The sequence below is a fragment of the Oryza glaberrima genome, chromosome 5 (genome assembly GCF_000147395.1).
Source record: "Oryza glaberrima chromosome 5, OglaRS2, whole genome shotgun sequence".
In the NCBI taxonomy this organism is placed as follows: Eukaryota; Viridiplantae; Streptophyta; class Magnoliopsida; order Poales; family Poaceae; genus Oryza; species Oryza glaberrima.
In genome coordinates, this window is record NC_068330.1 from 24471769 (window position 1) to 24499269 (window position 27501).

The window sequence follows — 27501 nt, forward strand, 5'->3', positions numbered from 1 at the left end:
ATTGAGTGATACTACATTGTCTATATCAACTACAACCCCTGCATAGCCCACCTACAAGATTTGAGATCATACGAGACACTGTTACAGTTACGTGTATTTTGAGGATGTGTATACCTCTTTAGTTTAGGTATTATACCTTCCAATTAACACTAAAAAGGCATTTTGAGGGTCGGTGTAAATTCTGATTGATTCATACAATGTACAGGAGGTCAAGATCAACTAATTATCATAGCTTTGTGCACCAAGCTTCCATTGGGAATGGAGGTGAAGATGGCTAAAATTTGCCAAACCTCACACTGGTACATGCTCAATTCTGCATCTCATGATGCTATGAACATCTAAGCTATTTACATACATGTATTTTTCTGAATGAGCTGCTGCAGCGAGCATCATCCATATGTCTTTCCCCCTACACATAAACTAGTGTCTAGATATTGGGCTTCTTGTTCCACTCAAATTCTCAAGTTTTTCTAGGTAAGAATACCTCTTAGTTGCAATCGGTGAGACCTTTGTCAACTTTCGACTATGAGCATCCCCCCTACATCCCTTTTCTTTTGAGTCCATCTTCGTCGCCACAACATCTTGATCTCGAGGACTAACAAAGTCAAATAGTGTCGCTGAAACTGGTTCCATTCTTCCCAGTCTCTCTACCTCGGCCTTAGCATCAATGACAACCTTATCAGTGTCATATCTTGATAAGCTGGCCATTCTCATTGATTCTTGGGTTCTAGTATTAGAAGCTTGCGCGAGGGAGTCAGCATGAAGAACATCTTCGATTCGAGACATAACCGTGAAAGCTAAACTTTCAAGAGTCCTGGAGTAGCTCTCCAAAATGGCCAAGCCAATATCCTGAGGGGGAAAAATAGCAGAGAATTTTTGCAATGAGTAAACATACGTACTGTAGCAAATCCGAAAAGACAACATGAAAAGCAGATGATTCTCATGGTATACCCTGTTGTACTGAATTTTGCTTATATCAAGAGCTGACTGAGCAATGCCGGGAAATCTGTGCTTGATGAGGAGGAGGACATTCTCTGCTCTTGCTTCAAATTTCTCCCGCTTCTCAAATTTGACACCATGCCCCCATGACAATTTACCTTCCTTGTGCACCATTTTCCTCTGCCAAATGACCACAGAGGCTTCAATTCGGTTCTTAAGATCTATGATGTTGTACTCAGCTGACATGTCCACAGTTCCTAAGAGTTCTTCAGGATTGAAATGATCTTCGGTTATAATCTTGTACATTGAATCTCCAAGGGTGGACTTGCCATTCTATCAGGCAAAAAAAAAAAAAGTAACACAGTCAGTAACTAGAAAAAAAATGTTGCAAATTGTCAAAATAGATTCTTTGTGCAATGTAGTATTATTGATCACCTTGGGTAAAGACTCTATATATGCTTCAGGAACATCCATTTCCATAAGAACATTAGCGTTGATGGCCATTGCTGCCTTAAGGACTTGATTGACCAGATCCTTCTGATGTTGAACCCACTTTCTTGATGCATCTGACAGACCACCAGGAGGGACTCTAACAGTTGGGAGCCACCATCTGTCATCCTGCCTCGGCGTGTTTCCCTTCTCTGATTCACTCGCGTCTTTCGACACGTACCAAAACTCCTGCTTGTCTTTGAAATTATCGAGATATTCCTGCTCCACAAGGGAAATGTGCAACAGAAGGACGATTGTTTGATTCAGAATTTCAGATATATAGATGTTGATTTCTGGTGGTTCAAAGATCAGCACAGCAAGCTTACAAGGAGCATCGCATCAAGCTTGCGCAATGCGGGGATGTTCATCTGTAAATCCCGACGTTGCTGGGTTATCATGATCTGCTTGACAAGAATGAGTCAAACAATTCGGAAATAGAAGTATTGAGAATTAGAATGCACCACTAACTCGTTCAATTCCATAATGAAGTTCACTGATACGTTGTACAGTGTGTCTACCGAATGGAAATAAAAGGGGGTCATTTTTTTTTCTTTTTTTATTGTGCGGCTCTGCCTCCACCGTCCTGCTAATTGGAGTAGCGATTTCCCCTTCTCCCAGTATAGGCATGTCTGGCAGATTGCGTTGTGTAACAAAAACTATTTTTCCTTCTAATATATTAACGTGCAATCTTTTTGCACGTTAAGTTTTTTCTTTTTTCTTTTTTTTTACCTCCATGGTGGATCCATCCTCGGAGACTTGTTTTGACGGGACAAATTCGACGATGTGATCGGAGACTGACAAGAGCCAGTCGATCTCCCTCCTCCACCGCGCCTTCTGATCGGCGGCCATCGGCTGGAGGCGGCGCTGCTCGCCGAAGACGGAAGCTGGAATTTAGCAAGAAACGAAGCATGCAACAACATCATCATCGAACCAGAGATTATTCTTTTCTTCAGAAAAAAACAGAAGTGAATTACACACTACCTGCAAGATTGGTGATGGCGTTGGAGAGAGCGAGAGCAGAGGACACCCCTTTCCCGGTGCCGGACATGTCCTCCCCGAGTAGAAGCTTCGAGAACTTCTCCCTCACCATCTCCGCGTCTGCAATTTCCGGACGAAACCCATCATTTCTTGAACGAGAGATGGCAACAATTTTGGCCGGCATTGATCATCCCAGAAGAGATATATATTAGTCACCTGAAGGTGGGCCCTCATGCAGCGCGGCGGGTGCGGGCCTCGCCGGCGCCGGAGCCGACGACGACGACGACGTCCTCGGCGGCGCCTCCTCCTTATCCGACGGGCCACCGGCCAGCGGTGGCAGCTCGAACGACAGCCTCCCCCTCGACCCCGAGCTCCTCGACAGCGCCCGCCTCGCCGCGGGCGGCATCTCCGGGTCCATGGGGCTCCCCGGGTCGTCGTCGGACAACGCCGCCGCCGCCGACGACGACAGCGACAGCGCCAGCGGCGACGACGACGACGACGACGTCGACCTCCGCCGCCTGAACCTGTCGAGTCCGTGCCCGATCTTCAGCAGCGGCCGCGCCATCACCGACGACGCGTCAGCATCACACCACGGCCGAGGCGAGGCTAAGCTACACCATTTCTTCTTCTTCTCTGTTTCTTTTCCTTCCGTTTTTTTTGCCTGCCTGGCTTGGAAATTCAGGGACGTTCCAAATATGGAGCACGAGATATTTATAGCTGCGTCAGGCTGGAGCTGGGATGAAATTTATACGTACAAATGTACGTATTCCTATATTTAATCCTCGCGTGATTAATTCAGCACGTACGTACTCCAGTGTACTCCCGCCCAGTAATGGCTGTGCGATGTGATGAACAGCAGTGTACTGCTTATGGTGATTTCTTTCTGATTGTTCAGGGAACAGGAGGGATCCTGTGCGTCTGTGCCCTCTGTCCCAAGGTGAAAAATGGGAGTTGAGACAGAAATCTCGATGTAAATTGTCGATGGAACTGTAGAATATTTTTACTACTCCATCCGTTTTATATTACTCCTGACATTCATAACCTTTTTATTTGTCAAACTTCTTTGAGTTTAACTGAGTTTTGAGTTTAACTGAGTTTGTAGAAAAATATAATAATATTTTTATTACAAACGAAACAAAATATTAAAATATATTTAATGTTTGATTTAATGAAACTAATTTGACGTTGATATTTTTTTCTATTAATTTGATCAAACCTTAAAAATATTAACTAAGAAAAAAATTAAGATTTATAATATGAAACGGAGGGAGTAGCATCTTAAACGGATCGAGCAATCGATCATGGGTGAATCATCAGCTTTGCACAGCAAAAAACGATCATAGTTGCTTGCATTTTATTACATTTTTTCTCTTAACAGAGGGCTTGTCCTGCCCAGCCACGTCCCAGCACACCACTCACTAAGATTTGATGGTTTTTTCGGCCCAGTAAAACCAACAGTATTGGAGAAAAAAAACTGGGCTGTAAGCTGGGCCGCGGGGTGAGAGCGCTAGTCGCTGCGGGCCGAGCTGTACTTGAGCCCGAACTCCCGGAAGCCGATCTCCATGTCGGCGGCGGCGACGAGCAGCTCGGCCGCCTGCGCCGGCTCGAGGATCTCCACCGCGCGCTTCACGGTGCGCAGCCGGAGCGCGTCGGCGCGGCCGAGCACGCCCCGCACCCGGCCCACTATCCCGTCGACGTCGACCTCGCCGCCGGCGGCGACCGCGCCGTGGCCCTCCTGCACCAGCGCCATCTCCCGCGACAGCCCGTCCTCCTCGGCGACGGTCCGGCGCTGGAGGTCGTCGATCTGCGCCAGCTGCGACGGGCTGAGGTCGCCGAGGTTGCCCGAGCTGACGCCGAGGAGGAGGTCGGGGAGCTGCGCCTCGAAGCGGCGGCCGGACTCGGTGTAGAGCAGGTGGACCAGCGTGGTGGGGCGCCACCCGGCGAGCCAGTACGCCGCGCCGCGCTCCACGGGGCTCGCCCACGGCGCCGACAGCGTCCACACCGGGTCCATCTCCGCCCGCGCCGCCGTGTAGCACTCCACGTGGGCGACGAACCGGCCCACCAGGGAGCCCAGCTGGGCCGGGTCGTCCGCCCACCGGGCCGCGCGGAGCTCGCGCCGCAGCCCCCGCAGCCCGCGGAGCCAGAGGTGGAACCGCCGCGTCGCCGCCTCCACCTCCATCGCGGCGAGGCCGGTCGGCGCGCGAGGCCGGTGGGGATTTTATAGGCGGCGGGAGAGGGGGATCCAGGGCCGTGGATTCGGGACGAACGGACGGTCGCGGGGGCGTATGAGGAGGCGATAGGTGGCGCGCATGCAGGAGGCCCATGTGTGAGCCACTGAGCAGAAGAGACCGGCCGCGAGCGGCGACGACGTCACGACGCCGCGGCGAGGGTGGCTGGCTGCTGGGAGCCAATGACATGTGGCCCAACCGCCAGTGGGGTGCCCGCCTGGCCTGCCCAAAGGTCAGTGCTTTCTCTTCTTTCCTCTTCTTTTTCCCGTCTCGACGATCACGCGAGCAATATTCTACTGCAATACTGTCCTCCTGTTCATACATGTCACGTCATCGGCAATCGTTCGTTGCCCAAATCTTGCACGAAATGGATGGGATTTGATTTGAGCTTGCGAAAATGATGTATAACTCATTTTTTCAGCATATGACGTCATTATTTTTTTATCACACCTTTAAATATTCGTCTTACTTAAAAATTTGCATAATTATAATTTATTTGTTGAAGTTGTTTTATCACTTAAAATACTTTAAATATAATTTATTTTTGTAAAATTTTATACCAGACGAATAACTATATTTATGTTAGAAAGTCAACGGTATCATCTGTTAAGAAACAGAAAGAGTACTAATACAACGTTCAATACTGGTACTAACAATGCTCGATTAATTTGCAGCAGCAAACCCAAAATTAAACTGACGAGGCGATGATCATTTGGGCCCGGAAATATCTGTCGCCTGACGTGAGCGATGACCAGCCGGGAAACCGATCAAAAATCATTGATGCACATGGGAGTTTTGGCCGGTATGAGACCCTATTTAGATGAGACTAAAACTTTCTCTATCACATCGGATGTTTGGACACTAACTATAAATATTAAATGTAGACTATTAATAAAACTCATCCATAATCTTGGACTAATTCGCGCGACGAATCTATTGAGTCTAATTAATCCATGATTAGCCTATGTGATGCTACAGTAAATATTCTCTAATTATAGATTAATTAGGCTTAAAAAATTTGTCTCGTGAATTAGCTTTCATTTATATAATTAGTTTTGTAAGTAGTCTATATCTAATACTCTAAATTAGTGTCTAAATACATAGAATAAAGTTAAGTCCATGAATCCAAACACCAGCTGAGCAACGCCTTTTTGGCTGGGTTCCATCTGGCTGGCTGCAGATGTTCGGGATGGAGTCCGTAGCTTCAAGAACATCGCACACAGATCATGTGTTCTGCAGATTAAAAATGGGGCATATGGTTTTTCTGGTGGTGTGACTTGTGAGGATAGGAACATTTTGGGGGGCTAAGTCGGAGTGTGCGACAATGTGGATACTGTTGTCTGCTACTGCTCACGAGGTCAGATTAATATTGTGCTTTCTGGTGTCAATAATGGAGTTCTCTATGTCGAATATGGCGGCGTGGCCTTACCTGACCAAGGCCACCTTGCTCTCATGACTCATGTTAACGTATAGAGTTTTGCTCTGACTTTGCCCTTTTGCTTTATACAAGTATACTCCCACCGTCCCACAGTATAATAAAAAAGCTCTCGTTTTGTTGCGAGCTCCTTTCTCGAGGCAAGATAGTATACCTAAAAAAGAATGGATTTTAAGTTTTTATTTATAATGTTTGATCACTCGTCTTATTTAATTTTTTTTAAATATAAAAAATGAAAAGTTGTGCTTAAAGTACCGTAGATAATAAAATAAGTCACAAATAAAATAAATAATAATTTCAAAAAATTTTGAATAAGACGAGTGGTTAAACGTTACGAGCAAAAACTCAAAATCCCTTACATTACGAGACATGGGACGGAGGGAGTACAAAGGTTTTGGACTTCAGAGCTTACTGCTTCTTTGTTAGTTAGCTGCTCCTCATTTGGCTGCTTGGTTGTACCAACCGCATGCCAAAGCTTACCTGATCATCACTGGTATTACTACCTCCCTTTTTGAATAACTGATACGGTTGACAATGACTATTTCGATATTAACCACTAATTAATCTCAAATAGTTAGACTGAATAATCTATGATGAATTAAAGCATCATGCTTATTTTAGGATGCAATACATTATGATAGTGTGGCACAATATTCCTTCTCGTATTTGCAACTTTTTTTTTTTGTAAAAAAGACGAGTGGCCAAATTTTCAAAATGATTAGTGCCTATTGCCTAACGTCAGTTATTTGAAAACGGATGGAGTATGACACACAGAAAGTACTCATCTTTGACATTTGCAGCAGAGTTGCACAAGGGCAGTATCAAACGTGGGCAGGGAGTTGCACAAGGTAAAGGTTGCACGAACAGCAGTATGCACAGCAAGATCGTCATCCTGCAGGATGTAGGTTTTTCAGAAGCACATTGATCATTGTTTCTACCTTGGCTCCACTGGTGAGAGGACCTCCACTTCAGCCCACCAGAGCGGAGACAATCTGGGCGTTGCTGCATCCGGCGAAATGGCTATGGTCTCTCTCAGCCTTGTGGTGATCTCCCTCATGCCTGGTCTCTTCGTTGGGTCACTCTGGATGCATTCCATGATTATCTGACAGATCACATCTAGCTCATTTTCTTTGTGTGACTCTAGTACTGGATCAAGCAGGGAGGCTATACTCCGACCTTTGATAATGCACCCCAAAGCCTGTAAGATAAGAAAAATAAAGAACAGTTTTATTTTCTTTAATCTGATGTTGAATTGGATTTCTTTTGTGTAAGTTAAACTGTTGAAGCATTTGACTTTGCAGGCTGCTGTGATTACCAGATTCGCCAGGGAGCCCTCGTTTTCAGAGTAAGGGGGTTTCCCTGAGATGATTTCAAGAAGCAGTATGCCAAAACTGTAAACGTTCCCTGCCAGTCTAGCAGATATTGGTTCATGATGATCATTATTCGCTGTCGACTTTTTGCCGTCGGAAACCACTTCCTGCCAAACACTCAAGTCTGCAATCTGAAGAAAGGATACAGATTTTAGCATCAAACTGTACTTTACTGAGTACTGAATAAAGTTGGGTACTGAAACTGGGTTTTTCTCTAAACCTCCTTCACATCACAAGGACATTAAAAGAACTACTGAAAAAATAGCAACTGGATATGGCTAAGATGCCTAATTCTTGATAAACCATAAGGCATAACAAGGATTTAGTTAGACCATATGTACCTTTGCAGCACAATCTTCAGAAAGAAATACTGCACTTGAATGCAGATCAGGGTGCACGTTGGCAGGGTTGAGCTCATGCATGTGCTGAATACAGTAAGCTATTCCCATGATTATTCTCATTCTACTTCTCCAGTCGATGTGATCAAAGGCCTCATCTGCACAAATAATTTACCAGCATGTTATCACTTGAATGTGAAGAAAAAAAAAATGGTATTCCTCATTGCAACAATGAGAATAACTTTCACATAGTATTTACCATGGAGATTCTCATAAAGCGTCCCATTTGGTGCGTATTCGAACACCATCACCCTCGTGAAAGGTTCTTCCTCCTCACAAAACCCCAGCAGATTGATGAAATTCTTATGATTTATTCGTGAGAGCGACTCTATCTGCTTGTTCACAAGGGAAAAAAAAAGGTAAATTTTTTCATGCTAATGCAATTCTGCAAAAGGATTAGTTGAGGATCTAGTACACATATTATGACTACCTTTTTCCTGAAACAATCTTCACAGTGCTTTGACCAATCTTTGCTGGATTTAATAGTTGTCGATACAACGGCGATCTCAACACCGGATGATAAGGTTCCCTTGTAGACAGTGTAGTATGGATGACTTGCCACAATATTACTGAAGTCCTCACAAGCACGCTCCAGTTCTGGACGCTGTAATTGGGGCACTCCTGAAGCACATTCAGATCAGAACACAGTGAAAACCAGAAACACAACATGAATATTTGATCTGAAAACCAGACTTGAACACAGCCAAGAACTTACCGTTATAAGAATAGGATGTAACAGAACAATATAAGAAAATATTACAAATCAAAATGGCAAATATTGCAGTATTACCTGACACAAATGCCTTCTGCAGCTGGCCACTGAGTCCAGTCCTCCAAGGGCCAATAGTCGCAACGGATTTCTTGCGGCATGGCAAGAACATCCATGCCATGCCAGCAAGCATAATCAAACCAGCCACTGGAATCACAACCATATACAGCCACTTCTTGAATCCTTTGCTTGATCCTTTCTTTGCAGAAGCCTCGGCAGGGTGGGATGAACTATCTAGAGGCTTGTAATTTGGATCATTTTGCAGTTGATGAGATGTTGGAAACGTCATGTTTCCAACTGTTGGGAAATGATCTTTGTAGAGTAGAGCAGCGTGATTTCTGTCATGAAGTAGCCTCCGGTTGCTAAGCTGAACGGGTAGCTCGTCCAGTGAGGAGCTACCGATCACGACAGCTTGGAGAATCAGCACCACGAGCACGAAAGAACTCGATGAATCCATCACTGGGATATTCGCGACCAACACCTGATGATTCAGTTGCTAGTGTCTTGAATAAATCAGAACACAGGGGCAGAATCATCAGCCAAATTCACCTGAAACACAGGTGTTCATATCTTACTGTCAGATGCCTTCTGCCAAGATCAGGCAAAGAACAACCTCAGTTTCAGAAACAGATAGGGAACTGAAGATACTTCATCACCTCGAAAGCAATTGAAAGCGCATACCTTTTGCTTGGCTGCTGTTCAGACTTCAGAAATAATTCTGCTCACACAGTGCAGAAACTGGAGCATGCAAGGGTTCAGGCTTCAGACTAGACAGAAGCTAGAGGAAGCAACAGGAGCTCGATTCTTGGTAGTAGTTGAAGAACCAGGAGCAAATCTTCAGATAAAGAAAAAAAAAAGGGGGAGATTTTTCTGCAACGACTAAACTGGATACAGGAGGAGTGGGTAAAACTCTTGGTTCACTGCATTCCCTTGTATTCTTTTCTCTTTGTCAAACATCTCGGTTGTGTTGATCAGTTAATGCAGGGATTATTAAACAAGAAGGAAGAGGACGAAGACGGAGACTACTAACCCATCGTTATCTCCATGGGCAACTCCACTTAGTACACGCTAATCTCACGTTTGAAAAATCGGCCACGTAATCATAGCCAAGAAGCAACCACTCTGCAATCTGCATGCTGGATTGCTGGTTGCAGTTCTTTTTGCCAACGGCTGCACTGATGGTCACGGGCAATGACGCTACCCCTGAATTTGTCCTCATCATATGTAATTGAGACCTTTTATGACTCGCATAATACTCCTTCCGTTTGTTTTAACATATGACATCATTATCTTTTAGACATACGTTATATCATTTATCTCATTCAATTTTCTTAATTATATAAAAGTATACGTCATGTCTAAAGTAAAGTAAGTCGTAATAAAACAAAAATAAACAATGATTATTTTTTAATAATACGAATAATTAAATACCATAATCATATGTTTACGTATGGCTCATGTAACGCTCTCTCAAATATACGACCTTGTTAACTTGTAGACATACGTTCAATTGCTCACGCTATTCAAAACTTTAAAATATGTAGAATATAAATCATGCTCAAATTGTTTTCAATGATAAAAGTAAGTCATCATATGTTAAAAAACAGAGCGAGTACATTGCCATTGCAATGCTACTTCGTCGGATAGAGACTCTTGGAATTTTCCAAAAAAAACCAAGGAAATGACTGGGCTGCTACCTCCCTGGGAGGCTGGGACGAAGAACTCAGGCCCCGCTGCACTGGATAAATACTCTATTCGTCTTCGTAAAGAAAGTCGTTTTGGACAGCGACACGGTCTCCAAAACATAACTTTGATTTCATGTTTCTATAAAAATATTTATTAAAAAATAATATATGTATACTTTTATGAAAGTATTTTTCAAGACAAATTTATTCATATATTTTTTATATTTTTAAACTTAACAATTTGAGAGTTATTTATGATTTATATTCCTAATGTTTAATTTAAATATTGTCCTAAACGATTATGGAGGGAGTACTCATCGTTGTCCTCGAGACAGACACTAAGATTAATTAGTGCTACGTGTTCCATTCAAAAAAAATAGTGCTGCGTGTTCCATTCAAAAAATTAGTGCTATGAGGCAATCGAAATTACGCAGCAATTGACAGGGACAAAGCAAATTAAGCAGATGCATCCATATTGTTGACTTCTAAATTCTAATAAGTTGTACCACTAGTACAGGGTTTTTTCCTGATAATTTAGCTGATGGGGAGCCCACTAGTACAGGGTTTTTTCCTGATAATTTAGCTGATGGGGAGCCTAACCTAACCTACCCCATGGACCAACTGTTTAGACTTTCAGAAGTCTGAATTGGAATCAGAAGATCGAAGAAGTTAGTACCATAATCAAATAGGCCACTATCATAGCCTAATCAATGCTATTACCGTGCACCGATCACCGAAGATTTGCTAAGAACTAGTGGTAGCAAACTGGTTGGTCATCACTCTGACTCTCCCGTTGATGTACACAAGCCATGTGTAGGTGATCAACAGCAGCGCAATATCCAGCATTTTTTTTCTGAAGCAGTGGCATTAGCACAAGATACTGTGCTACTAGTAGTACTTCCTCCGTCCCAGTTTAATTGACGTTTTAAGGTTAGCAGCTAAGATTAGCTGTTGTGCAAAATTACCAAATTGTCTCCATGATTTGATTCAGCTGTCATTTCCAGCATTTCTACATGCACTCCGAATATTCTAGAGGATGTTTCCAGTAGTAATGAAGTAACCACAACTCACTACCACGTGTTACGGGGAGTAAACAAATTGGCGCCTTGGCCACACATTTGATAAAGGGGCAAAGTCATCATTAATATATTCAAAAATTTGAATCAACAATTAAACTTGCTTTGGTGTCCAGAAGTGCCTCTTCTCTATATAGCGACACATTTTTTGGGACAAGCCTGGAGCGTTGAAACGTTAATTTTACTAGAACGGAGGAAGTAGAAAGTAACACCAAATCAACGGGACAGAGATCCTCTGCTGTATTACAGATAATCTCCACTGAGTCAGTGGACACGTTCCAGCAACATTACAAATGTATTCAGAGGCAAATCTGATTCTTCCAGAAGCGGAATCAAACGGAGGAGCCCAAGGAAAATAAGGTGGGCGAATCAAATGGTGTCAGGGGCCAGCAGCTGGCCGCCAGCTGCACGGAGCGAAGATGTAAGTGGAGTATGAGGTTGACCCCTCTCTCTTTCACTGCACAATTCCATCGTGTTGCCATCCAGCCTCCTAGCACAGTGGATCTTGAAAAGAGCTCAAACCATGTTCCATACCCAGATTTCTAGTAATAGGAATTATCATATTCTATATAGATTCTTATATTCTATAACGAAAGTATCATATTCTATATAGATTCTTATATTCTATAACGAAAGTAGTAGAAAATTTAGCTAATAAAATTCAAATGAAATCCATACATTTAAGGCTATGTTCTTTTCCGCTATTGTAGCTTAGTTACTCCTTATTTTTTGTTGTCACGTTTTTCAAACGGTTAACCGGTGAGAAAACTTTTATATATAAGTTATTTAGAAAATTCATCAAACTTTTATATATTAATACTTAATTGATTATATATTGTTTTACGTGCGGTTAATTAGCCGTTTCAAACATCTAAAACGGACTTGTACATTTCACATACTACTACTAGTAAATTTTGAATTTCTTGAAAACTCTCATCGGGAGCATCCGAGGTGGTCACTACGAGATATTTAACTTTTGCTACTCTTATACATATACTCCATCCGTTTCACAGTGTAAGACTTTCTAACATTGTCTATATTCATATAGATACTAATGAATCTAGACATTATTATATATATAGATTCATTAATATCTATATAAATATGGACAATGCTAGAAAGTCTTACATTGTGAAACGGATGAAATAATAATTAAGAATTTACAACTAGACCCATGGACACATAAGGACACACATTATAGACTGTGAGTAGCAAATTTTTAATTACCATATCTTAAAAGTGAAAAAAAAAATTAATCAGCAACTTTTAACTTTTTTTAATTTTTAATTACCATATCTTTAGCAACTTCCATTCCTCGAATCCAACGGCCGTCGACATGTCTCGGTCCGGGCCAACGAGCAAAAACACAAACCAGAGAGTGCGCCCGTACCAGTCCAGGATTTCTAGAAGCGCAAGACGAAACCGTCAAAATTGCGCTACAAAAACCGCGCGTACCGCAGCCCGCAGCCAAGCCAAACACCACTCGCAGATCCGCTTCGCTTCTCCGAGACAAGCGGAGGAGGAGTGCTTCTTCCGAGCACACGGCGCGCGAGGGAGAGGAGAGAGGAGATGGCGGCGGTTCGGGAGCCCAGGGAGGAGGCGGCGGTGGGGGAGGGGGAGGGGGAGGAGGAGGGCAGGTGGGGCGGGCTGCTGCCGGAGCTCGTGGAGGAGGTGGTGCGGCGCGTGGAGGCGTCGGGGGGCGAGCGGTGGCCCGCGCGGAAGGACCTCGTGTCGTGCGCGTGCGTCTGCCGCCGGTGGCGCGAGGCCGCGGCGGCCGTCGTGCGGCCGCTCCCCGAGTCCGGCAGAATCACCTTCCCGTCATCGCTCAAGCAGGTGTGGCCCCTTGCTTAGGCGTTGATTTAATTAGCTTAGTACTATTTGGTGCTAGGGCTCATTCATTGCAGGGTTGCAGAAATACCAGTTTTGTGAAGTAGGATTTTTGGCAGATCAGATTGGGATCGATATGGTCTATAATCTGTGTGTACACTAGTACTCCACCGATCCGGTATTTGGTCTGGGGTTCGAATAGGATTTGGGAATGAGAAATAGAATATTAGTTTTAAGTTTTAATAAATTTGCTAGTATGTAGGAGTAGGGAAGAAACTTGCAATTGGGAAATGTATGCTTTATATCTCTGTTTTTAAGTTCCAATGTGGACACTAATATTAGGTGACTAATGATTATGCAGAAAGTTCAGTTCTGACCAGATTTAGTGCCTATTAGGACAGTAGTTACAGGTTTGTGCCTATAATCTTCGTTATGTGGCACGCTGAAGGATTATCTAGTCTCTCTCTCTTTTTTTTTTTTTTTTGGGGGGGGGGGGGGGGGGGTTGAATAGCGTAGCACATATTTAGCTCATTAGCTATAAGCTATGTGGATATTTGTACAGTTCTTACAACTTGAAGAGTGGGTTTGAGGTATCTGCATTTGCACTTTTGGTCAGTTATATATCCAGTGCTGACACCATTTTGCTCCATTCCATGTTGTTTGAGCAGCCAGGCCCTAAGGACTTCCCAATCCAGTGCTTCGTCAAGCGAAACAAGAAGAAATCTATGTTCTATCTTTACCTAGGCTTGTTGAATGGTATGTTTCTAAGGCATAATCCAAACATGCAAGTGCTTCCTTAATGACCTGAAGCATTATCGTTTTTCACTTACTGCTACTTCAATTTGAAACACCATGTATTATGACTCAATCTGGTTTGTTAGGTTCACATGTGGTTGGAATAGTTTTCCCTTGTCCCTGCATCAGCTTTAGCCAGGTTTTTTAATGCCTGTATACAAAGTTTATTGCCACTGAATCATCTTGTATTTGAATTGCTTTGTACATTCTTCAATGACTTGAGAGCTTACACATAATACGTTTGTATGGCTCCTGTCTGCTGCTGATGTCACTACTCACTAGTTATTGGCAGTCACATGTGTACCTGCTTGCCTGTTTGATTCCTCTTATATCAAATGTTATGTTGCTAGTTCTATTTCTGCCAAGTTTCTATGCTTTGTTTGCAGTGCATTTGTGATATTTATAATTCAATACGACATCATGTGCACAAGCTGGATAAGCAGACATATATTGGATAATTTTGGATATTCTTTCCTGATTTCCATGATAAATGGGATTTTTCATGAGACATGCTTTGCTGATTATCTATTTATTTCATGTTCAACAGGTACCATGGATAAAGGGAAGTTTCTCATGGCCGCTAGAAGGTTTAGGAGGGGGCCCCACACAGAGTATGTTATTTCCCTTGATGCTGATGACCTGTCACAAGGAAGCAATGCATATGTGGGGAAACTGAGGTAGCTTTCGCGCATCCTGTAGTTATCATTTACCTTCCATTGCTCTTGCTCACTTGCTCCATGTGTTTTCTTCTGTTGTCTTTTTCTACCAAGAAACAGGCACATAAACATTCTTCTAAATACTATTTAGTAAGTGTAATTAATAGGTGGTACCAATTCATTAATACATGATCTAGAAATTTATTGGTATTACTGTGCTGGGACTATTGTACGTTCTGTACATGATTGTGGGAAAAGTACCTATATTTCACCTTAGCTCTTGGGGTGAAGACTTGAAAAGGGAAACTTTTCGCCGGGCTGGCAAAGCTGGCCGAAGTTTATTAAGAAGGGGGAAAAAGAGCATCTGTTACAAAGCTTTCGGAGCTTAAAGCTCCTTTACAACGCTTCCGCTACAGGAGCTTAAAGCTCCTGTACAACGCTTCCGAAGTTTACAACTTACAACACGGCAGGCTTATGCATGGAAGCGCTGTATCTGTATGTGCAAGTCTTTCTCAGGAATAGTATATCTCTCTTACATGTCCTTATTGGTGTTGTGGAATCTGGATTGGTACTTAAACCAACAATTGCTACTTGCTTGGAATTTACATTAAGTAGTTTAAAATGATCATGCATTGTCATATTACTGTCTTCTCTTTCTATTTCTTGGCGATAACAGTTTGGAGAAGTGCTTCTTATGTTCAGTTTGACACACTTCCATTGCATTTATTATTTCCTCTTTGACCTGATTGTGTTTCTGCTGCACCATTTTTAGGTCTGATTTTTGGGGGACAAATTTCAAGATATATGACAACCAGCCACCATACGATGATGCAAAAACATCAAGCACTCGATCTAGCCAGCGTTTTGGAAGTACCCACCGTTTTGGAAGTAGACGGATCTGCCCCCAAATATCGGCAGGCAACTTCAATGTTGGGCAGATCTCATACAAATACAACCTTCTTAAATCTAGGGGACCTAGGAGGATGTTTTGCACAATGGAATGCCCTTCAACTCAAGAAACCTGGGAGAATTCCCTCAAGACAAAATCTTTGAGGTGCACAGGAACCACTGTCTTAAGGAACAAAGCTCCCCGCTGGCATGAGCATTTGCAGTGCTGGTGCTTAAACTTTCATGGGCGAGTGACAGTTGCATCCGTGAAGAATTTCCAGCTTGTGGCCACAGCTGACCCCAGCCATCCAGATAGCGTTGGAGACGAGGAAACAGTTATCCTGCAGTTTGGGAAAGTTGACAGCAATATCTTCACTATGGATTACCGCCAACCTCTCTCGGCGTTTCAGGCTTTCGCCATCTGCCTTAGCAGCTTCGGTACTAAACTAGCTTGTGAGTAAACAATCATGTCACAGCGTGGTTGCATACTTCATTGGTCAATTCTGCTGAAGCTCTTCTATTGGGCTGCTACCATGGCCATCTTTTATTTTGGTTTGCATCATGGTACTGCATCTGTATTTATTTATTAGAAACGTACCATTAGTCGAGGCGAAGAAAAAAAAATCAGGCTCAGCCTGTGTTTTGAAATCAATCAAAGAGGGACTAATGTAAATATGCCCTTGTCCATCTATTGTTGTCCGAGAAAGTCCATCATTTTTTATACTGTTGTAAAGTGAACAATAACCAGAGTTATATATCATCATGGCGGCTGTTATGGTTCAAATTCTGTAAATTCCTTCTGGCAGAAAACTTGAATGACATCTGCACTAAAGCTTATTGGCTCGTAGTGAAAGAACAAAACTGAAGCGCTGAAACCTGAAACAGATCCGGAATTCTACAACGAGGTGACGGTGATTTGCTGCAAGTTCAGGTAAAACTACTCAAGCTATCATCTAATTTTGCTTGCATGTCACCAAACCTGGTGTCTATAACAAAGATTGCTAAACATCTCTACTCGTAGGAGTCATTGCTCGCCTTCGCGACGCCAGCCTCCAGTGTTTCCATCTGCATCTCCAGCAACTTCAGCCTCTCGTTCATTCTTTGCAGTCTCTTCCTCGCAGCCTCATCTGACAAAGAGGAGAGAAGAACTATGAGTCTCTCTTATCGCTCAACTTACGCCGGGAACAATGTAAACGTCCATTGAAAGTTTGAAGCGGGGGTTTGAACCTACCGAGCTGTGAAGCCTGCTGCGAGATGAAATGCGAAGCAGCCATTTCCTGGCCGTTATCAGTAGTGACAGTCGTGTTGATGGGATCACTCAACCTGGACGACGATCCTTTCTTCCTCCCAAGCATTTCCGGGATGCAGTTTAGCCAGTCCTGTCTTCACTACACCAGATTCAGTTCAGGCGGGGTTGTGACTTGTGAGAAGTCTCACATTGATGCTGTTTTATATACTCCTAATCCTAGCTTGGATATGTTATCAAGTTCAATTCATTCATTGGGTTGGTCCAAAGATATATTGATTGTCCTGCAGTCAGATGTCGAGGTCGAACATCTTGGTCAGAGTCAGACCCGGCGACTTAGACCGGACTCCCGGCGGCTAGCCGGGCAATTATGAACCGGAAAAGGTTCACTGTGACCTTCACTGACTTGGGAGAGCGATCTGACCCTTGCATGCGGATGATGATTTGCACACATGGATGCCGTACCGTAAAACCTGCATATGCATTGGCAGGAGCTCCCTTGATTGTACTCAGTGCTAAGACCACTGTAAAATGCAGATGATCTGAGTGCTGAGTGCTGGGTTTCGCGCGGCCCACTGCCCGAACGGTTACTGAAGGTGCATCAGTTTTCCCTACTGATCATGCTTCATTTCCAGCCTACTAGTTGCAGGCAGATCCACAATTTTAGTGAAATCCGGTTTGGATTTCGCAAAATCAGGACTTTTCAGAGCGGGTGAGAAACACAAACCACTTAGTTTTTCAGTCAAGTTCAAAAAATAAAACTGAATTATATCTTTTTAATCAAATTTATTTGGATTTTTCACATGCAGAGACCGGAGATGTAATCCATTTCCATTATCTTAATCTTTTTTTAGATTTTATCGGTTTTTATTGGTTTATCGATAGGCTCCACGAAATCTGATTATGCTGCTAGTGAGCGGATTTTAATTTGGTACGAGGATCGGTGAACCCTTTGCAAGCTTTGCAGGGCAGGCACTCGTCGGGCCAACGCAAGGACGTGCGCGGTTGATGCGTCGTCCACCGACCTGCCCGCCAACCGGCGGAGTTAGGAGAGGCCGGCCGGATGCCGTGCGACGCGGGACTACAGTAACTACGTACTAGTGTGTAGCTAGCTGCCGCTCGCTGTCGTCCGGTCCGGGCACTCGTCCATGGCATGGCCTGTAGCCTGGGAGTAGCTGGAGTAGGTCATAGCGAGCACGGTAGCAGCCAGCGGCCGGTCCTCCCTTGGATTACGCAGGAAATCCTGCGGCTCTTCCGGGGCAAAGCGAAGCGAAGCGAAGCCCCCTGCGCGCGAGAATGAGATGCAACGCGTAGCGCGTGAGGTCTCTGCCTCTGCCCGGCCTCTCGCGCGCGCGCGGTGGCAATGCGTCCTCCGCCCCTTCAGGGCTCACGTTACTCGTATGAAAGCAAAAAACCGAACAACCTACGCACACAATACAAAAGGTTCCAGAATTGCCGAACCGCTTTAAGATCAGTGTAAATCACTATTATGCTCTGAGCATAGAAGTATCTCTTAAATACTGTTTTCTCGTGAAGATTGTGGTTGGTGATGGTTGACATGCGCTTCCAAAACAGAAAGGAAACCAAGTTCCAGCGTGGTAGATGCATGCATACGCGCGGATGGAGTAGTACCACAAGCGAAGGGCCGGCAGGGCGGGCAGAAATGCGGGGGAAGAGTAGACTAAAGGCAACGGCAAGGCGACGGGCGGGCGACGTGTCGGTAGTAGTAGTCGGTACCGGGCGCGGCCGGCCAGGAATTGATGGGCGTGCGGCGTGGGGGTGGGTGGGGTACGGCGCAAGCAAGCGTTACTCGCGGCGCCCGTCCGGTCCCGGGCCCGATCGAATCCGATGCGACGCGCCGCGCCGGTGGTGGTGGTGGTTCCAAAGTCCACGCGCGCTCGCCCGTGCCGTCCGGTTGGCCGGCCGCCTCGGCTCGTGCCTGGTGTAGTGCGTGACAGCCAGCCAAGCCAGCCTCGTCGTCCAATTCAATGCGCGTCGCATGGCCTAGCCTGGCCACCGGGGCGCGTCGCGGGCGCGGCAGGAGAGAGGAGAGGAGAGCGCCACGTCGTGGTCACGACCCTGCGAACACGCGGTTGCCCTGCCGTCCACGGCCGCGACGCGACCCCGCGCGCGAACACGGGAGGACGGACGGACGGGGATCTGATGTGGCGTACCGACGTGCGTGCGTACGCACACGGCCGCTCTACTTGACTCCGGCCAAGCCACCCCCACCACCACGACGTGCTGCTCGTTTTTTTCCCTCGCGTTTCCTGTACAGCTACAGTACCTTGATTTCAACGATTGTTCGTTCGCCGCGACGACGACGACCTCGCCAAAGGCGAGAGGTGCTCGCTCGTCCAATCTTGTGTCAGCTACGAACGGAACGAGGAGAAGTAGTAGCCGGCCTTGGGGTGCACGCCGCTGCCGTCCGTCCGTCACCCCGTCCACTTTTCCGGGCAGGTCTCGCCACCGCTCGATGGAGACAACAATAATTGCCCGCCTCCCCAGCGCGCCGGCGGGGCCCACACCACCTCACCCACCCACCCCCTCTTCGCGGCCTTCTCCCTCCTCGGTGTCTCAGTCTCTCTCTCTCTCCTCCTCTTTCGGCGCCCAAGCCGAACGAACGAGACGAGAGTACGAGACGCAACGCAAAGCCGACCAACGGCGACCACCTCAGCGCACCCGCAATCCCACGCCCGCCTGACACACACCGCGCGCAGCGCAGCGTGGGCAGCCGCGTAATTTCGCGCGGCCGCCACCGTATTCCGCCCCGTCCGGTCTCCGGACCCCGGTGGGTTGGGTTGCCGTGCCGTGCCGCGCCCTGTCTTTATCCCAAACCTCCTCCTCGCCAGCCAACGCTGCTTTCGCCGGTTACCCGGTCAAACTCATCCAACGGCGGCACGTCTCCGATCCGGTCACACCCACACACCCCACGAGATGCCTCGCCGGTCACGTGTGACGCGCGTGACGCCCCCTCCCTCTCTCGGCCGGCGCCCCACCCCCGCCGTGCTGTGTCCTTTTATTCCAACCCTCACCGCCCCACGATTCACGCCACCACCACTCCGTCCGTCGTCTCGTCTCGTCGCCTACCTAGGGTTTCGTGTTTGGGAGATCTGAGAGGGGGAGGGGGATGGAGGTGAGGGAGATGGCCGTGGCGGCGGCTGCGGCGGCGGCGGCGTCGTCCGGGGGAGGAGGTGGGGGGTTGAGGATGCCGCCGCCCAACCCTAACCTGCCGTACAGGGAGGATTGCTGGAGCGAGGGCGAGACGGAGGCCCTGGTCCGCGCGTGGGGGAGCCGCTACGTCGAGCTCAACCGGGGGAACCTGCGGCAGAAGCAGTGGCAGGAGGTGGCCGACGCCGTCAACTCGCGGCGCGGGGCGGCCGCGCGCCGCCGCCCGCCGCGCACCGACGTGCAGTGCAAGAACCGCGTCGACACCCTCAAGAAGAAGTACAAGGCGGAGCGCGCCCGCGTCATGCCATCCACCTGGTCCTTCTTCCCCGAGCTCGACCGCCTCGTCGGGCCCACCCTCTCCGCCTCCGCCTCCAAGAGGCCCTCGCCGTCGCCGTCGCCGGTGCCGCCGCCCCCTCACTTCGCCATGCCCATCCATCCTTCCGCGGTGAGGAAGCCCCCCTCGCCTTCGCCGTCGCCCTCTCCGCCGCCTCCTATGGCGTTGCCGCTGCCCAGCTACCGTCGCGGGTCTCCGCTCCCCGCCGCCGCTCTTATCCAGCAGGAGGCCGCGGCTGCAGCCGCTGCCGCGGTGTCTGATTCGGAGGACTCTGAAGGCCCTGGTGATAACAACAATCACAACGCGCAGCGGTCACCGTCGCAATCTGTGTCATCGCGCTCCGGCAATAGCAACAAGCGCAGCCGTCAGGAAGTTGATGGTGGTTTCAGGGAGCTGGCAAGGGCGATCGAGGCATTTGCGGAGATGTATGAGCGTGTGGAGAGTGCGAAGCAAAAGCAGGCACTGGAGATTGAGCGGCAGCGAATAGACTTCCTGAAGCAGTTGGAGGTCAAGCGCATGGAGAACTTTGTGGATGCACATGTCAAGCTTGCCAGGGCAAAGCGCATCAAGAAGCATGCAGGGACTGCACCCGATGGTATTGGCGCAGCGGAATTGGTTTCCTCTGTCGCTGCGCTGCCTTTCCTCTCCACCTCCACCTACATATGATGCTGAGGAGATGTTGAGGTAAAAACCGACCTAGCATTTTTGTTTTCAATTAATGTTGTTGTGGATAATAGATAATTGTTCAGATATAGTATTATAAAGCTGTAGTTATATATATGTGCTTTGGATTTGCTGGCATATAGTCCTGTGGGATGGGGATGCTGTGAAATGATGTTTTTATTGATTGATGATAAGATTGGTATGCTTCAGGAAAGGTTGTTTTTGTGAATATTATGTGTCTGGGCCAGGATTTTTAATCCCCCCATATAATCCCCATATGCAATTGAATTTCAATAGTTAGAAGTTTAACATTGCATTTGTTCCTGGTAGTGAGCTGCTCTAATTGTTAGATTTTGTATCATTAATCCAATCATGAATGATAGCATGACACATTTGGTCTTTTGGCATTTTCATCTATCTTGGTAAATACAAATGTCCTGATGATATATTATCTACCATCCTTAGTAATAATTGAGTAAACAAACTTGAACAAGATTGCCTAGGTTCGCTAAGGTTGAAGCAAGGTCAAGTGCAACTTGATTGGGCTTAATAACTCATGAACATATATGCATTTATGCTAGTGTGTTAGTGGCTTTGAATGGTGCATTTTCCATATGCATGGTTTGACAACAAACATTTGAGCTCAAGTATGTGCTACGCCTGTTACTTTTCAATGTCTGTACTGGTGTGGTAGATTAGATTGCATAGTAAAACCTATTTTCCTGTTACAACACAATTTGGAAAAGTTTGATTTGACAGTTGTGCAGAGATTGGTGTGTTGGTTTGTAGATTTGAAGTTATTTTTTCCAACAGACAAAATTATCACATGAACGCTAGAGACTTTTACCGACAACCTGGCCTGTTCATGATGGAATATTTCATAATTCATACCCTTGGCCCTGGAATAGTAGATACAAGCCACATTGGATATGTTATTGCTAGTCTATCTCTGTTAAATTGGTGCTGAGACCTTTGTTAGTATGTATTGTGTGTTTTCTGTTAGACATATCGGAATGGACAGGTTCTATTACATATGTTTTTATGTCTGTTCTTTTCGAGCATCCATATTTCTCGGCTATCTTATGATTCCGTGAGGAGCTTTGTTGATCATTGGTTGAACTCCATTGTGTTCTACTATTCCTGTAAAGTGTCACTACAACTTGAAGATGCTGGATAAAATTTAAACCAATATAGTAACAAGTGATAAATGCAAGAGTGATACCATAAATTGAATCTTGCAGGTAAAGATAAAATAGACTTCCAGACTCTAGGGGTCTGTTTGACTTGTCTGTTGAAACTGTTGAAGATGCTTAATCTATTGAAATGGATCATGTTCTTCTTGTTGCACGTGATGAAGGCACCCATTTGGTCATTACTATTTACTAGCACGATTGATTGCTTAATGTTTCCCCTTTTTTTTTTGGTGCAGATTATCAGTGTGAAGTTCATTAGATGGCCTTGCTGACCATGGGAAGACTGGTTTGGCACTTGGCAGCGATTCATTGTAGTTCGTAGCCTGGTAGTATATGGAAATTGAAGACTAGAGGTTCCTAGTGTAAAGCAATGTTGACATTGGTGCCTGTGGGTTGTTAATCTGTTTACCTATTGTTTTATTGACATTTTTAGGCATGTAACTCTGACCTCCTGTTTTATTTTTCTTTCTTAAAAAAAAGTGTATCGACAAAAGGTGTTGCAATCTTTCCCTGTCGTTGTTGATCGCCTTGAATCGTGTAGGAGTAGCAACTTTCTGCGGAAGTTCTGGGAGCATTCTGCAACAGTAATCGTGTATATGCCCCTGATGTTGCGTTGACACAACATCAAAACAGCTATCTGGATATAATTTGGCATTTTCTTTGCAAGAGTAATTTTGAAGCGTTTTGCTGTGGATATAAAGCGACCAAACGATAACAGTTGAAGTTATTGGTTATAATATATACTCTCCGTTGCATAATATAAAGGATTTTGGGTTGAATGAAACACATCCTAATACAATGAATCTAGATAGACTGTTTGTCAGATTTTGGGAGTAGTAGTTTGTGGATGTTCTGGCTCCCTCAATTGCCACTCACCTTTAGGGTGAGTTTAGTTCACATCAAAATTAAAAGTTTGGTTGAAATTGGAACGATGAGACGGAAAGTTGGAAGTTTGTGTATGTAGAAAAGTTTTTGATGTGATGAAAAAGTTGGAAGTTTGAAGAAAAAGTTTGGATCTAAACAAGGGCTTAGCCAAAAACTGTTACTGATCTGAATTTGCTTCGTTGCTAGTCGCCCTGTGCATGTGCTCCGCTGCTCCCAGTTAACTCGTCTTGTTTCTGTTCAAACGATAGCTGGGCTCTTTTTAAGTCTGTTTCATACTCCAGCCGGCAGTTATAATATTTGCATTTGTTTCATTCTCAGTTCTTGTTTCATCGTTACGTTGGTGAAATCTTCAATGGATTTTATAACAAGAAGATATGGGGCTTATTCACTTTGTTGTCTGAATCAACATTTTAAAATTTGGTAGCATTGTCTTCATATGATTTGTTGTCTTTATCAAATTTTGATAAGAGTTTTAAGAGTAGGCAATAATGGTTGAAATGTATGTAGTTTATATCTTTATTAAGTTTTGGTATTGTTGAAAGTGTGCTCAGAGTTGAGAGCGGCAGGAGCTCCGATACGTGCTCAGAGCCAGGAGGAAAGAAACCAAGAGCAGCGTAGCAGGCTAGCAGCCAGGAAAAAGATGACACTGTGGCCAGGAAAAATATCAGCACCATACATCGCGACACCAGCGTGTCAGCACTATGGTTTAAGATCAGCCACCGACGCCGGCAGCAGGTGGCGGTGAGTGGACTGGACGTCTGGACAGACGTGAGCGGGTAGGGAGAGGGACACCGCCACACACAGCGGTCGCCGGTCGGCGCGGGGCAACACGCGGGGAAGTGATGGTAATGTGCCGTGTTGCTGCCGTCCGCGCCCGGCACGACACGGGAGCCGGGAGGGGCCGAAGAAAACGGTGGCCTGGTTGGTGGGTGGGAGGTTGCTATACGCGCGGGCCGGCGAATCGCGCGAGAGATGCACACGAGACCGTGCGTTTGGACAGAGGCCGGCTCGGCCAGCCAGGCCGCGCGGGGCCGCGGGCTACAAGGCCATTCCAGTTTCTGGCGGGCTGCGTCAACCAAACAACTGGGCCTCAACCCTTTTATCCTCAGTAGTTTCTCTTTCCTTTTTGTCTAGCTGCAGTTTTTGTTTCTTTTCTTCCTTTTCTTTGGCATAGGAAAAAAGATATTTTTTTATTCTAATATATTGACCGTGTAATTATTTTGTGCGTTCGAAAAAAATTGCAAACAACTGCTTGTACCCTACCAGGATCGATCTCTGCTTTTTGCTGCAAGTTATGTTGCAGTACTGCTGCGCTGTGTGTACGTGTTACACGGGTTTCATGCGATCCTGCCCAATCAGCTCCATCACTTGAGAAATTTTTTGTTGTGGTCCGGCTAAGGATGATGTTCCAGAGAGCTGGCTGGCTAGCTAGCTAACTCTCCAGATCATAGGGCTGTACTGTTTATATTCTTTTTCCAACGAATTTTGGACAACTGCATATGTGCTAGTAGTATATAGCTAGCACTGCTTTATTCTGACAACACATACACGCACACATCCTTCCTCACGATTAACATGTGTCCTGTAGAATGTTGTAGTAGACGTTGGTCACCCTTCGTTGTCTCTGGCATATATCGGTCCTGCACCTCATGCAGCAAGCTAGGACCTCAACCAGTATAGCTACTAGCTTAGCTATCGCTCGCTCGGGACCGTGTATAAACCTGTTGGTAACTTTTTGTGATATAAGTTAACAAATACAATCGCAGCTCTGTGAAGAAAACTCAACACTTTCCAAACTTTGATAATTTTCTTATATTTCGTTCATAGGTGTTAAATTTAGGTGTAAACAAAATCCATGTGTTACAGAGAGATATATAGAAGAGAGATGCACCCGCACCTTCACTCTCGGAGGCCCCGGCTGGCGCTAAGATATGTAGCTGACTGAATGGGATCGATGGGAGATGCTGATATGTCATGCATACACCCCACGAGGGAAAAGAAACGCTAGCTAGCAAGCTGCATCGATCTCTCATCTGAAACCAACGTACGCCAACACCTGCTAGCACGAGATGAAATGAATCGAATTGAAATCGGGGGGCAAGAAAAGTCTTGCTAGATGTGCCTCCTCCATTGACAAGTCCAATCGGATTCGCGAAAGCTAGCTAGAGCGGGAGAGGAGAGGAGAGGAGAGGAGACGAGACGAGACGAGACGAGATGAGATGAGATCCCAGCTAGCTGCCACTTACACCTGGCACGAACGGCAGAGATTCTCTGGCATTGTTCCCCTGGGGACAAAACCGGAGAGCATCCGATCCGGCCGGGGATCGATCGAATCGCGCGCTAGCTGCAGCTGCAGCAGGAGCAGGTACACAGCGGCTTGCTCGCATTGGTTCATGGCAGCTCCCCAAAGGCAGACAAGACGAGGTGGTGCCAGCCTCGCCCTCTCGCACCCAAGGGTTTCCCTTAATGCGGTAACCGGTTTTATCATGATAAACCCACCTAATTCAAAAGGAATTTAACAAAAATATAAATGTTTATATTATTCTTTCGGCTTTTACTGTTCGTCGATATAATTGGACGGTTATGGGACTTACACCGAGGTGCGATAAGCTCCTTCTCGTAAAACCCTGCTCACACCACACCATGCATAGCATAGACGTCTCTCCAACCTATAATCAATGTAGTACTAATTACTTATATTACGAGAGAATTTTAGGAGCTACCGAATAATGTTGTGCTATAGTGTTGCTAGACTTAAAAAGTGTAAAAACAAAGTCAAAAGAAATGTGAAAAAAATCTTTTAATATTTTTCATTACGTTTTTATGCACCTTTTAAGTTTAGTACAACACGGTAGCACGGCACTAATAAGCACCTGAGATTCTCTCCGCCTAGTACGTCTATTGGTTCTGAGCCATTTTTCACGGCAGTTTTCTTGAGCAAATTAACCATGGTTTCGCGGCAGTTTTTGACAATAAACTAACCATGCTACGCGTCGGCGCCAGCGGTCATTGTCTGCACGGCAAATCTCTAGAGCTTTATCACGGACGAGCTGAACGATGCGAATGCATGCATGATTGATTTCGTATGGTTTTTAATTGGTGAGGTGAATAATACTGAACAGTGAACAGTGCTCGTCTTTCAGTTACAACTGTTTTTCTGTCGGAGAAATGTGTTAGAAAGCGATACGCTCTGTGTGCCACTGCCATCTTCTCTTCTGTGGTCACTGATGCTCGCTGCTCAGTGATCTGTACACTCTATATCCTGCTAAGCTGGTGTAAACGGTATATACAATCCCAGCGCATGCATGTGCGTGCTCGCCTGCTCGCTTTGTTATTTTAGAGGGGCGTGACATCTGTGACTAATACTATCCAGATTGGCAGTCTTAGAAAATATCACATCTCTCCAAAATCTCTTATATTATAGAATGACGGGAGTAATAATGTTGGACGGAAAGGTTATTGATCTGAAAATTCATCCAAATTGAGCCGTTTTGTGGTCATCGAACATGTGTAGTAGAAACTAAATATAACTCACGTTATGTAACAAAAAAATCCAACGAAATAATTACGGATGTTGTTCCGTCGGTAGAATCTATGCCGATTCCAGTTTTCTGCTCCATTTCTGAAACACTGTCCAACTATAGATTTTTTTTTAAGTAAGAAATTGGCAGGGAAATTGAGAATTACTCCTATGTTTCTACTAGGAAAAAGGAGGTGCATGCATGGCCTGGACTGTTTGGAATCCTGTACGGTTTGGATAGCGGCCCCCCGGATTCGTGCCTTTTGCTGGACAAAGTGAATCTTCAGGTGGGGGACTGCCTGCTCCATCTTCAGTAATGACGTCCCTAATCCAAGGAAACGGTATTATTCCCATGTGACTCGCTGCCACTACTACCTAGTACTCCACCTCTAGTAACCATGCACCTTTTACGCTCCCATGCATGCTGGGTGCATTTGACTAGCAATCCACAAGTTGCGCCATGCACTAAGCTCATTGATCACTGGGAGTATACGAGATCTGGTCGATCAGTGGGAGAAATTAGGGCAGGAGGTCCGGAAAGAAATCTCTACCGACGACGACTAAACGGGGTCGAAATGATTGTAGAGGCCGCAAGTTCTGGCGTTGGTCGTGATCACCGAAAAGTTCGATCTGGCTCTTGTCGCAGTCCAGACTCCAGAGTACACCCCACTTGCATTGCTTGAGCTTGTTTCTGGCGCAGCTTGATACTTTGATGCATAGCATTGCCTGCCCTGCCCTCCCCTCCCGGGATACGATACGACGTGACAGTGCATTCAAATTCAAGCTATACATGTCCTCCTCGATCTACCTAGCTTATACCAACGCATGCATGCATGTGCACGTCGATCCGATCGATCGATCGAGCTCCCAAAATCGCCTCCGAAATTGCAGCAAATTAACCAAGAGCGGAAGAAAAAGAGGAGTAAAAAAATCAACCGGCAATAGGATTGCCCATC

General features: G+C 45.7%; 6 protein-coding genes across 9 annotated transcripts; 2 read left to right on the top strand and 4 right to left on the bottom strand.

Moving 5' to 3' along the window:
* Positions 1 to 64: 64 nt before the first annotated feature.
* On the bottom strand, positions 65 to 3090 carry LOC127774100 (rop guanine nucleotide exchange factor 9-like). The gene is made up of 7 exons (XM_052300378.1): positions 2623 to 3090; positions 2410 to 2526; positions 2158 to 2312; positions 1755 to 1829; positions 1375 to 1647; positions 952 to 1272; positions 65 to 849 (listed from the first exon to the last, which is right to left on the bottom strand). The coding sequence occupies exons 1-7, from the start codon at positions 2969 to 2971 to the stop codon at positions 421 to 423; spliced, it is 1719 nt and encodes a 572-aa protein (XP_052156338.1). The 5' UTR covers positions 2972 to 3090; the 3' UTR covers positions 65 to 420.
* Positions 3091 to 3675: 585 nt separating this feature from the next.
* LOC127774101 (transcription factor TGA9-like) lies at positions 3676 to 5189 on the bottom strand. Its single transcript, XM_052300379.1, has one exon. The coding sequence runs from the start codon at positions 4583 to 4585 to the stop codon at positions 3914 to 3916; it is 672 nt and encodes a 223-aa protein (XP_052156339.1). The 5' UTR covers positions 4586 to 5189; the 3' UTR covers positions 3676 to 3913.
* Positions 5190 to 6831: 1642 nt separating this feature from the next.
* On the bottom strand, positions 6832 to 9577 carry LOC127772927 (protein MALE DISCOVERER 2-like). 2 transcript variants are annotated; one of them, XM_052298917.1, is made up of 7 exons: positions 9288 to 9577; positions 8628 to 9155; positions 8268 to 8458; positions 8037 to 8169; positions 7781 to 7935; positions 7385 to 7570; positions 6832 to 7267 (listed from the first exon to the last, which is right to left on the bottom strand). In XM_052298917.1, the coding sequence occupies exons 2-7, from the start codon at positions 9061 to 9063 to the stop codon at positions 7004 to 7006; spliced, it is 1365 nt and encodes a 454-aa protein (XP_052154877.1). In that variant the 5' UTR covers positions 9064 to 9155; positions 9288 to 9577; the 3' UTR covers positions 6832 to 7003. The 2 variants fall into 2 exon arrangements, with proteins under 2 accessions (XP_052154877.1, XP_052154878.1); XM_052298918.1 differs by having other exon boundaries at positions 8628 to 9194.
* Positions 9578 to 12825: 3248 nt separating this feature from the next.
* Positions 12826 to 16448, top strand: LOC127773289 (tubby-like F-box protein 10). 3 transcript variants are annotated; one of them, XM_052299332.1, is made up of 6 exons: positions 12826 to 13200; positions 13256 to 13344; positions 13757 to 13805; positions 13863 to 13950; positions 14537 to 14666; positions 15418 to 16317. In XM_052299332.1, exons 1-6 carry the CDS (start codon positions 12937 to 12939, stop codon positions 15992 to 15994), a joined length of 1197 nt encoding a protein of 398 aa, XP_052155292.1. In that variant the 5' UTR covers positions 12826 to 12936; the 3' UTR covers positions 15995 to 16317. The 3 variants fall into 3 exon arrangements, with proteins under 3 accessions (XP_052155292.1, XP_052155291.1, XP_052155290.1); XM_052299331.1 differs by lacking the exons at positions 13256 to 13344; positions 13757 to 13805 and adding an exon at positions 16340 to 16448 and having other exon boundaries at positions 12830 to 13200; positions 15418 to 15986; XM_052299330.1 differs by lacking the exons at positions 13256 to 13344; positions 13757 to 13805 and having other exon boundaries at positions 12831 to 13200.
* Positions 16449 to 16458: 10 nt separating this feature from the next.
* Positions 16459 to 16907, bottom strand: LOC127773291 (uncharacterized). Its single transcript, XM_052299334.1, has 2 exons — positions 16765 to 16907; positions 16459 to 16660 (listed from the first exon to the last, which is right to left on the bottom strand). The coding sequence occupies exons 1-2, from the start codon at positions 16886 to 16888 to the stop codon at positions 16545 to 16547; spliced, it is 240 nt and encodes a 79-aa protein (XP_052155294.1). The 5' UTR covers positions 16889 to 16907; the 3' UTR covers positions 16459 to 16544.
* Positions 16908 to 19365: 2458 nt separating this feature from the next.
* LOC127773290 (trihelix transcription factor ENAP2-like) lies at positions 19366 to 22633 on the top strand. The gene is made up of 2 exons (XM_052299333.1): positions 19366 to 20968; positions 22377 to 22633. The coding sequence occupies exon 1, from the start codon at positions 19910 to 19912 to the stop codon at positions 20948 to 20950; it is 1041 nt and encodes a 346-aa protein (XP_052155293.1). The 5' UTR covers positions 19366 to 19909; the 3' UTR covers positions 20951 to 20968; positions 22377 to 22633.
* Positions 22634 to 27501: the final 4868 nt, after the last annotated feature.